The 11,393-nt window shown below is 33.9% G+C and overlaps 1 protein-coding gene across 1 annotated transcript; it reads left to right on the top strand.

The window, feature by feature from the left end:
- Positions 1-1,780: 1,780 nt before the first annotated feature.
- Positions 1,781-10,534, top strand: LOC117912895 (acyl carrier protein 2, mitochondrial). Its single transcript, XM_034827684.1, has 2 exons — positions 1,781-2,078; positions 10,077-10,534. Exons 1-2 carry the CDS (start codon positions 1,872-1,874, stop codon positions 10,251-10,253), a joined length of 384 nt encoding a protein of 127 aa, XP_034683575.1. The 5' UTR covers positions 1,781-1,871; the 3' UTR covers positions 10,254-10,534.
- The last annotated feature ends 859 nt before the right edge of the window (positions 10,535-11,393 follow it).

The raw sequence follows: 11,393 nt of genomic DNA, 5'->3' as shown, positions 1-11,393 counted from the left end.
TATTTTTTTCAATAAATTTATCTTTTTAAAAATTTTTTAATAAAAACATTAAAAATTAAAAATCTAAAAGGATATATAATAATAAAGTGAAGTGATAATCAATTTTTTAAAATTTTAAAATATGGTTAATGTAAAAATATAAAAAATAATTAAAAATAAGAGAAAAATATAAATGAAAAGGTAATTTAAATTTAAAATAAAAAATGAAAATTAAACTAAAAGATAAATACAAAAAGATAAAAAATATTTGGATGAAAAATCTCAAAATTTTTATCATCGCTTATAATAAGAGTAAAAAGATTCAATATCTTTTAAAATGAAAAACAAAAAAATATTATTGCTTTTTATTTGATATAAAATAGAAATATAGATTGGAAGAAAAAGAAAAAAAAAAGTTAGAAATGAGTAATACTTAATAGGGAATAAAAAAGGGAAAAAAATACAAAAATTGAAATTCACACTCATTTGTGCTATGTAAGGGTTAAGGGTATTTTAGGGATTAATGAAATACAATAACCTTCATCTTAATTTTCATATTTTGTTTGGGTCTTGACTTAAATATGCATGATATATGGACTAAATGTTAATTTTTGGGCCCAGTTGGACTGAAAACACAATTCTCCCTAAGAATAAAGTATGAGCCTTTCATGACAACATTTGTTTTTAAGAAAATTGGTAACATATATTGTCAAGGGGAGATTGTTGACAAATTAAAGGGTGGTCGCATTCATCAACTTTGTTTATGTTTGAATGTCATTGACACACGGGTAAATGCACTATAAGAATAAAGTATTTTCACAATAACAATTGCTTTTAAGGGAATAGGCTAGGGTATTTTTGTAACTACAATTGCTTTTAGGAGAGTTGATAGTGCCCGACGTTCTACAAAATGAAACAACAAATTATATTATTGATTAAAAATGAACAAACTTTTATGGGATTAGAAACATTTCTTAATAATTTAAAATATTTTTTTTGAAAAATGCCATATTTGAAATACTTTTACCAAATAATTTCAAAACGATTCTTATTTTAATCAATACATGTTTGTTTTTTAAAAAATAGGACATTTAGGGTTTATTTGGTAAGTGTTTTCGAGAATGGCTTTTCGTTTTTAAAAAAAAAACAAGAAAATACTTTTGACAACCAAAAACCATTTTTTTTTGTTGTTTTCACAACATCTTTTAATTGTTTTATATATTTTGATTTGTTTTTTTAATGACTGTTTTTAAAAAATAATTATATAAACATGTAAAATGATTAAAAATAAAAACAATAAACATAAAAATTATTTTTAAAACATATTTAAAAATATTAAAAATATGTTTAAAACATTTTAAGTTTCAAACAGACCTTTATTCTACAAAATATAGAGAACTATTTTTAAAAACTATTTTTCAGATTTATTTTAAAAAATAATTATTAAACAAACCCTTATATTCTTCTAAAAGTTATTTTTCATTATTTAAAAAAATACAAATAATTTTTTTTTAAAAAATATTTTGAAATGAATATATTAAAATTATTTCTGAAATTTTGTTCCCATATTCACTATTAAATGTATAGAAACTTTTTGTGTGAAAAAACGATTTTTAAAATTTTAATGTGATTATTTCAAAAAAAATAAAAATTAATGTGGTAATATTATAAAATATTAAAAAAAAATTAATTTAGGTTTATTCAAAAATTTTGGGGAGGATTTTGTAGTTATAGAAAAAACAAGGGATGAAAATATAATACATCCAAATTTACACAAAACCTCAAGAGATCGCCGATGTTACTTCAATTTCATCCGAGGCAGCTGTTCTCTCACATTCTCGCACTTTCCCACACTTTCTCGCACTTTCTCCCTCCCTCATCAAACACTCTCAATGGCGGCGAGGAACGCTCTTCTGAAGTACCTGAGAGTGGAAGCTCGACGCCTGCCGCAAAACCCTAATATTCCTTTCCAACTATCTTTCAATTTGATACGACGCCATTTCTCCGAGGAGATCAGAGGAACTTTCCTCGATAAATCTGAGGTCACGGATCGAGTAATCTCCGTCGTCAAGAACTTCCAGAAAGTGGATCCTTCTAAGGTATAAAAGTTTCATTTGCGAGATATTGTTTTGTTTGCTGTATGTTTGGATAGTGAGAAAACTCAGGAATAAAAACAAAAATGATATTTTTTTTATGATTTGTTTTAGCTTGGATTTTAAAAGCTAGTGAGTTCTGTTGTTTCTGTGCGAAGATTTCTTTTTCATTGATGATAACTTGAAAAGAAAAGAGTTTCCCGAAATATAGAGGAATGCCTGGATTAAAGTAAATGACTGGTTTAGGCTCATTTGAGTTTAGATTTTAGGATTTGATTTCTTTACCATTCTGCTTGTTTACCCTGTAACCAACCGGAGTATTGATTGAAATTTTGGGGGGGAAGAAAAGAAAATATATATTTTTTATTTAAAAATGTGAAGTTGAAAAAATCCTGGAAAAGAATAGAAATAGTTTTAGACTTTTCTGCGTCTCATCTGTTTTGCCAGCATCGGAATGGGGCTTTGTCTAATTGTGTTTTGGAAGGTGAAATTAGGGTTTCTGTTTGGAAATTGGTTGAAATGATACAGCATTGGGGTGTGACAACTTAGGGTTTCTGTTTGGAAATCATTAATGTTTGGATGATGATTTGCACAAATTTTAGGCACCTTCTTTTACTCAGTCAACTAATTGATGGATGAGTCTAGGTTTTTGCTTTCTTGGGTCCTTGATAATATAAATCTATGATTGATCACATATAGTGATAGTCATCATCAAAGATTCAGCATTTTGTTTTTTCTTCTATTTTCCCACATTTTCGAGAAACCAAATGGAGTATTAGTAGTTATGTTCTGGGAAACTGACTAGTGGGGTCTGAGTTTTTGTACATAATATGAAGCTCCTCATGAGGATATTTGATAAAATGAATAGTTGCTTACATTTTTTTTGGTAAAAATTTAAGTTATAAAAAGCCTGAATTCTAGAATCTGAATGACTCGTAGATTAAACTCAATTAGTAATGAGTTTGTATCCTAATCACCATGCAAGAGACATAAATTTACATTCTTCAAGAGAGTTTTGATGGAATCCCAAAAGAGTAAAAGGACTTAAGGCCCTCTTTGGGAACTGTTATTGAAAACAGTTTTCTAATTTAGAAAACATGTTTGATAAACTTTTGAGAAAAAGAAAACAGCTTTTAAAGAATTTGTTCTGAGGTGTTTCAGGTTTTTATTTTTTTTTATTTTTTTTATAGTATTTTTGTAACAATTGAAAATATGGAGTATACTTTGAGAACTTTTACATTATATATAAGTGTATAATATCTTCATGGAAATGGAGAATAACTAGAAAAAAAAAAGTTTTTCATATTTAAGTTCTCAAACAGAATTTTGTTCTTAAAACTATTTTATGAGAACTATTTTTGAAAATGTTTCCAAACAAACCCTAATATTTTGAGCTAAAGTTTTTTTGTTTACTTAGAACCTAACTGGAAACTGTTACAATACTCATGTTAATACTAATTACATTGTAAGAATCACAGTAATTTTCACTAGACCATGAGAACTGGGGTAGTTTTAATGTTGGGAGTATTGTTGAAACTTTTGAAGGATCCAAACTTTTGTAGTCTGCATATTGGCTTACGCTATCTAGTCAAGTGTTGTGTCAATGGCTTTAGGTCCTTCTTCCATTTTTATTTATTTATTTATTTATTTATTTTGGTGATAGGTAAACAAGAATTGTATTAAAAGAAAGAAAGTATACACGTTGTATACAAAAGACAAAAAGGAGCGAAGACACAAAAACCCGCTACCACACCCTATCGAGAGCCTACACAATCCACAAAGTCTAACAATGATAAACAACCACCCTCACTATATGGTTTAACTCAATCCCAAAATAGATACAAGAAAGAATTTTTAATTGCTTGATCCGTGTTTTCAAAGTTGTCAAAAACCCTCTTATTCCTTTCTCACCATAAGGCCCAAAATAAACACAACAGAGCAACCTTCCAAGCCTTCTTCCTCTTTTTACCAACAAAGGACCTGTGCCAGCTTATAAGGACCTCTTTAATGAAATAGTTCAACACCCATTGGATACCAAAGAGTTCAAAAATCAATTGTCATAGCAGAGGAGCTTTCGAATAATGAAAGAGTATATGGTCACTTGTTTCTTCTTATTCCTTGCACAAGTAACATCTATTAGGAATCCTCCATCCCCTTTTTTTGAGCTGATCCAAAGTCAAAATCTTGGCCCAAGTTCTTCCCAAGCAAAGAAGCTAATTTTCGGGGACACCCAAAAATTCTAAGCTATACTACAAGGGAATGACTCTATTCTCCTATTGGTCAAAGAAGAATAGAAAAACTTAACAAAAAAAGCACCATCATTTGTAGGCAACCAAACCATGACATCATCAGTCTCAATGGAGATGGGGTGTGCTGACAACCTCCCGAAGAAGGCTTGCACCTCCTCTAGTTTCCAAGCATGTAGTGCCTAGTAAACCTAGGACTCCAGCCACCATCCTCCCAAAGATCACTAACTCAAGTATCTTTTGAGGAAGCTATAGAATATGGATTTGGAAAGGACTCCCTCAAGGTCAAATTTCCACACCATTTGTCCTTCCAGAACTTCACCTTGTTTTCAAACCCTACCTTAAACCCAATTCTAATCTTAAACATCTTCCATCTGCCTCTAATAGCCTTCCACACCCCCACACCATGCCCTTCTCTCACTACTTCCGTGCACTAACCCCCCTCATCTAGCCCATACTTGCCCACAATTACCCGTTTCCAGAGAGTGTCTCTTTCACTTTCAAATCTCCAAGACCACTTGTCTCATTGAGGATGGATAAATCTCTAATACCCAATCCCTCTTTCTGTTTGTCCAATCAAACAATAGACCATCTCACCAAGTGCGGCTTTTGTTCCAAAGCTCCTCCTCCCCATAAAAGGTCTCTTTGAATCTTTTCCAATCTAACAGTCGCTCTCTTTGGGATGACAAAAAGAAACATGAAGTAAATCAACAAACTAGACAAAGTGCTCTTCACCAAAGTCAACGTTCCACCTTTTGAAAGATACTATCTCTTCCACAACGCTAATCTTTTTCAGAATATTTCTTCCACCCCATCCCAAACCCTAGAGCACTTGAAAGGGGCTCCCAACGGAAGTCTTAAATAGATGGTTGGGAGAGCACCCACCTTACAACCTAAAGGCCCAACAAGATCCTCTAAGTTTGTGACTTTCCCAATAGGGATGAGCTCACTTTTCTCCAAATTAATCTTTAAGCCTAACATAACTGCAAACCACCTATTTGTGATTGTCATGGAGGCTCTTAGTTGTTTGTTGAAGAGAGCGAAGGAGGGGGGGTTTTTGCCGGGGTGGCAGCTTAGTGGTAGAGGAGGTGTGGGAGTGGAGATCACTCATTTGTTGTTTGTGGATGACACTTTAGTATTTTGTGAGTCTTCCATTGATCAGGTGTCCTACTTGAGTTGGCTTCTTATGTGGTTCGAAGCCATGTCAGGGTTGAAGGTGAACTTGGACAAAAGTGAGATCATCGCGGTGGGAAGAGTGGAGAATGTAGAGGAGTTGGCCCTTGAGTTTGGTTGCAAGGTTAGCCAGCTCCCTTCTTCTTATTTGGGTCTTCCTTTGGGTGCTCGTTTCAAGGAGGTGGCAACTTGGGACAGGGTTGAGGAAAGGTTGAGGAAGAAGCTTTCATTTTGGAAAAGGCAATATATCTCCAAGGGGGGCAGAATGACCTTGATCCGGAGCACTCTGTCCAGCATGCCTATCTACTGTATGTCCTGTTTCATATGCCGAGAAGCGTGAGCTTCAGATTGGAGCGGATCCAAAGGGACTTTCTTTGGGGTGGTGGGGCCCCGGAAAGGATGCCCCATTTAGTGGAATGGTCTATTGTTTGCTTAGATAAACGAAAGAATGGATTGGGTGTGAGGAACTTGGCGTTGCTAAATAAGGCACTCCTTTGTAAGTGGAGTTGGCGTTTTGCGGTGGAAAGGGAAGCTTTATGGAGGCAAGTTATATGTGCAAAGTATGGGGAAGAAGAGGGTGGTTGGAGGTCCCGTGTTGTGAGAGGCAATTTTGGGGTTGGTTTGTGGAAAGCGATTAGGAGAGGTTGGGATGTGTTAGGCGACAATTTGGTTTATTCTGTGGGAAATGGTAGAAGGGTTAGATTTTGGAAGGACAAGTGGTGTGGAGATGATCCTTTGTGTACTTCTTTTCCCTCTTTATTTGCTATATCCTTGGATAAGGAGGCATGGGTGGCGGATATGTGGAGCCATTTTGGAGGGTGAGTGTGGGCTCTTAGGTTCTCTAGGCGGCTTAATGATTAAGAAGTGTTCGATGTGGAGCATCTTCTCTTAAGGTTGCAAAGGAGGAGGGTTTATAGTGATGTGGAAGATCAAGTAATTTGGACTAAGGCAAAGGACGGAAGATTTTCCGTTAAGTCTCTTTACAAGGCGTTGGAGTCGGAAAGGCTAGGAGATTTTCCTGCAAGAGTTATTTGGAATTCTTTGGTGCCTCCGAGGGTGAGTTTTTTTGCTTGGGAGGCTATGTGGAAAAAGGCCTTAACCTTGGATCGTATTTAGAAAAGAGGGTTTTCCTTGGCTAATAGATGTTATTTGTGTTTGGCAGAGGAAGAGTCTATTGATCACATCCTCCTGCATTGTGGGTTGATCAGAAGTTTATGGAGCTTACTTTTTTCCCTCTTTGGGGTTTCGTGGGTGCTCCCCTCTTCAGTTAGAGAGGCGTTATAGGGGTGGTTTGGGCCTTGTGTGGGAAAGGAAAGGAAGAAAGTGTGGTTTTCAGCTCCCTTGTGCCTTTTTTGGATTGTTTGGAAGGAAAAAAACAGTAGGGTGTTTGAAAATGAAGAGCATTCGATTCATGGGTGTAAATCGTTTTTCCTTTGTAATCTGTGGGCGTGGCCCAGGGGGTTTTTTGGTTTTGGTCCTCCTTCCATTGTAGATTTTGTTGATTGGTTAGGCCCTGGTTAGGGGGTTTTTTCTCTCCCTTTTGTATACCTCCTGTATACTCTGGGGTGCTTCCTTGAAGTGCCTCTTTTCTTTTAATATATTTATCTTTATTCATAAAAAAAAAAAAAAAAAAAACCTCAAACCACATAAGAATCTAGCCCAAGTACTCAAGGTTTTCCTTCCTAGCATCACAAAAAATGAGGGTCTCGTTCGCAAACAAGAAGTAGGAAATCTCTACCCCCTTTCCATCTCTTCCCCTTACTAGAAATCCATTGATAAACCCTCTCTCCTTTGCCTTCATAAGAATAAGAGAAAGAACCTCCATTGCCACGATGAATAAATAAGGAGACAAAGGGTTGTCTTGCCTTAAACCCCTAGAACTTTGAAAGAAGCTTGAAGGGGACCTGTTGACCTAGACTAAGAAACGGACTATAGAGATGCACCATCTAATCCAATTGGTCCATTTGGAGCCAAAACTCATCTTTTCCAATACTAGAAGAATAAAGTTCCAATTTACATGGTCATAGGCCTTTTCAATAGCCAACTTACAAATGACCCCTCTCAAGTTGGCTTTAACTCTAGAATCAATGGCTTCATTTGCAATCAAAACAACAACTTCCAAAATTTGTCTCCCTGCCATGCTGAAAATCCAACACTATGTTACCCACCACCTTCTTGAGGCGAATAGCAAAGGACCTTAGCTAGAAGCTTATATAAGCCTCCTACCAAGCTAATTGGCCTGAAGTCCTTCTATGAATATTATTTCTCCCTGCTTTTTCATGTTTATCATTGATCTGTGCATTTACATGTGGGGATGTCCAATAACTGCAGATTCCTTTGTTTTGCCCCTTCCATTTTTATTTTAAGTTCTAATTGCAGGATTCTCTTCCTTGTTTTTATCTCATTTAAGTTTTGTTTCTTGAATATACAACTAGCCCAACCTTTCTCACCAGTTATGGAATGAAATAGGATTTTATAGTTTAAGTGGATTTAATTCAAGTTGGAGTAGCTTAAATTTCTTTGGTGGATCTTATTTATTTATTTTATTTATTTGGATAAGAAATAAGAAACAAGAAGTAGATTAAAATAAAACCCAATTGAGGAAGAGTAAGAAGGCCTTCAAGGTTTAAGGGAGGAAAACCAAGAAACAAATCAATGAATTAATTGTACCTGCTTGCACAATTAGCTATAGCACATTATTTTTATGTAAAACATCAATCAATCAAGAATGACATAGCTGCTTTTTTTGAGTGTCCTTGTAACTGCTTGCTCAGATTTAACTTTTAAGGCTTTGGTCAGGACTTTGGCATCTGTTTCAGATATTGATTTATGGAGTTGTACTTTGTTTGTTTTTCAGTTTCTCAATTGTATAATAGAAGGATATGTTTTGATTATGTATTGGGGTGGATGTTAGCTGTTAGCTTTTGTGTTGTTGGCATCATTTATCTAACTACCTATGAATGGCTCCCTAGCATTTATTTTCATTTTCAAGTTTATGTCCTAAGGTTTACTCTTTAGTGCCCTAGCTGGAAACCTTTTGCTCCCTCTTTCATCAGTCGCCTAAGCTTGAACAAGCTAATACATGGGTAGAGAGCCATTAAGGTGAAGACCTTCCTTCACTTAAGCTATGTTCGATTCCTCAAAAGCACGGAGGAAAGAAGAAGATGTTAAGGAAAATGATTTTCTTATGGTTGGTTTTACCACGGAAAATACGAAAGAAAATTCAAATATACTAAAATTAATTAAAAAAATATCTATTTTCAACTTTTTTTAATCTTTATATAGAAGAATTAAAATAAGTGAAATAAGTTTGAAGTATTATATTAAAAATAATTTATGGATTTAAAATCTATTTGTCATTTTTCCTTCACTTTTTCTTAGGTTATATTTTAGTTCTCAGAATATACTAAGGAAAGGAAAATGATTTTTTTATGCTTGGTTGTACCAATGGAAATATCAAAGAAAATCAAATATAATTAAAATTAGTTAGAAATTTATGAATTTTCAAATTATTTAATCTTTACTTGTATTAATATAATATACTTTGTTTATGATAAAAGAAAAAAGAGATAAAATAAGTGAAATGAGTTCGAAATAACATATAAAAATAATCTATTAACTTTAAATCTATATTTTATTTTTCTTACCTTTTTCTTTCTATTTACTTTTCCTTGCATTTTCCTTCAAATTTTCTGGGAACCAAACATAGTTTTAATATTTTTTTCATTCTTAACTTGAATATTTGTTGGTGTTTGTTGTTGTAGGTTGAAATTGATGTAGCGAAAGGATCTTCAAATTCCTCAAAATGTTTTGATTTTTTTTTTTTCAATTGAAATCTGTACTAACAAAATCCATCCCATGTTTAAGATTTTTCATTCATCTGTTCATGCATATTTGTATGCAAACAAAAAAGTATATGTTTTGGTTTCCCTCTAGAGTTAGTGTGCTTAATGGAATCGCACTGTTACCCCCCACAACCCCTATTCCATGAATGAAGCAGTGGCTATAGTAAATCTGAGGATTGCTATTTGGGACTAGAATCTGTAAAACTGGAAAATTTTAAGTGTGTTTATCATTTGTTACAACTATTCTGGGACAGTTTCTGAGGTCAATTCAGTGGATGGAAACAATCCATTTTTAGATCTGAAAACCAAAAAGCAGAGAATTGACAGCTACTCTGGCTTAATGCCCTTTTGATCTCAAAACCAAAAACCAAATATGCTCTGTGTAATGGTGTTTGTGGTGATGAAATCAGTGCTTTGATATGTTTGGTATTATTAGAGTTTACATAAAATTATACCAGGGAATTGCTCAAAGCAATTGAGTTGTGACCAAATAAAGAATTCAAAAGCAACTGATGGAGAGAGGTTTTTTCTAGCATATCCACTGGGTTGAGAGGTAAAAACAAAGGACCAGGAAGATGTTCAATTGCTGATAACAAAGTAGAGAATGCTGTCTTGTTTGTTTTGTTTTATTTTGAAGAATGGTTTCCCACTGTAGCTGTTTCTGTTTTCAAGGGCGTCAATAGCTAGTACCACCATTTGTTTCTTGAGCCTACCTGATATCCGCTTTTTCTTGTCTCCAGGTTACACCAACCGCTAATTTCCAGACTGATCTTGGGTTAGATAGCTTAGACGCTGTGGAGGTTGTGATGGCACTTGAAGAAGAGTTTGGGTTTGAGATCCCTGACAATGAAGCAGACAAGATCAACACCATCAACGTCGCTGTTGACTTCATCTCTTCCCACCCTCAGGCCAAATAAAGGAAGAATATGAACCCATCGTTCTCTTTATTTTCTCTCCCCTTTCCTACAATGACTGAGAAGTAAGTTACATGCGGAAAACTATCCCATTTGCTTTTCCCAAAATTTCTGTCTGTAGAAGATGGTTTCGAATATTTTCCATCATCTATGGTACTACTTTTGCAATTGCTGGAAACTTGATGGCCTAATGTGCTAAACATCTGGTTGAGATTACTGGTTTGATTGCTTTAGTGAGATTCTATTTCAATAAAACATCATGTAGGTCATTGCTTATGAGAAAATATCCTTTAGGCTTAGGGAGTTATGATTTTATACAATGTGCTTTTGCTTCATGAAGATTCGCCTTTTATGGTGGCTTTTGGGCAGGCCATTTTTTCAAATGAGAAGTGTTTGCATGCGAGTTTTAACCTAATTCTATTCCACCTTTCTTTCCAGCAACAAAATTTCAACCTAATGTCCAATTCTTCAAGCTAATCCTCTCAAAACCCTAATCTGATTTTAGAGATCAAGAGATTAGGGCTAGGGTTAGAAGGGGATTAGGTTTAAGATTTTGCATTTAATTTTAGGTTTTTGTTATTTTTATGTATATAGAAGGAGAAAAACAAATATTGCAAATGAAAAAAAAAATAAAAATAAAATTATTTTTAATAAATAAAAAATATATTGAAATGAAACCTTATTTATTCCTCTCTTCTTGTCGATGATGGGAAATTCACCTTATAGTAAAAGTTTAATTCAATTTCTAGTCTCTTCCATCCTTTCCTACTTAAATATTGGTTCAAACTTTAAATCTTTTATTCATTCCTAAAGGGCACTATCCTTTGTTATAGTTACACTTAACTTGGTTAAGACATTTGCAAATGATTTTGGTTAATACATTTTTACAGACTTAGTAGTGCCTCCATTAGAAACATTTTTAAGGATAATTAAGGAAGGTTTGTTTGATATAACTTTCAGTTTTTTGTTTTAGTTGGAAGTAGGTAAACTTCACAATTTTTATGGGTAATATTGGTATCCGACAAGTTTTATTGTATATGAAATTCTTTTTGCATAAACCAAAATGGAATTCTACATGAAGCAATATTTTTATGACTTCCATGTTTAGCTCTTTTTTAAGTCATAATCTCTTTGAACCACATT

This window comes from Vitis riparia, chromosome 4, assembly GCF_004353265.1.
Source record: "Vitis riparia cultivar Riparia Gloire de Montpellier isolate 1030 chromosome 4, EGFV_Vit.rip_1.0, whole genome shotgun sequence".
Taxonomy (NCBI): domain Eukaryota; kingdom Viridiplantae; phylum Streptophyta; class Magnoliopsida; order Vitales; family Vitaceae; genus Vitis; species Vitis riparia.
Note: the sequence above shows the minus strand (reverse complement) of the source record. Positions and strands in the feature narration are given on the sequence as shown.

What these genes read in the sequence shown, in the direction of transcription:
- LOC117912895 (XM_034827684.1), top strand. Translation starts at nt 1,872, where the DNA reads ATGGCGGCGAGGAACGCTCTTCTGAAGTACCTGAGAGTGGAAGCTCGA. An exon ending in AGAAAGTGGATCCTTCTAAG is followed by an intron (nt 2,079 to 10,076) that starts GTATAAAAGTTT and finishes TCTTGTCTCCAG; the next exon opens with GTTACACCAACCGCTAATTT.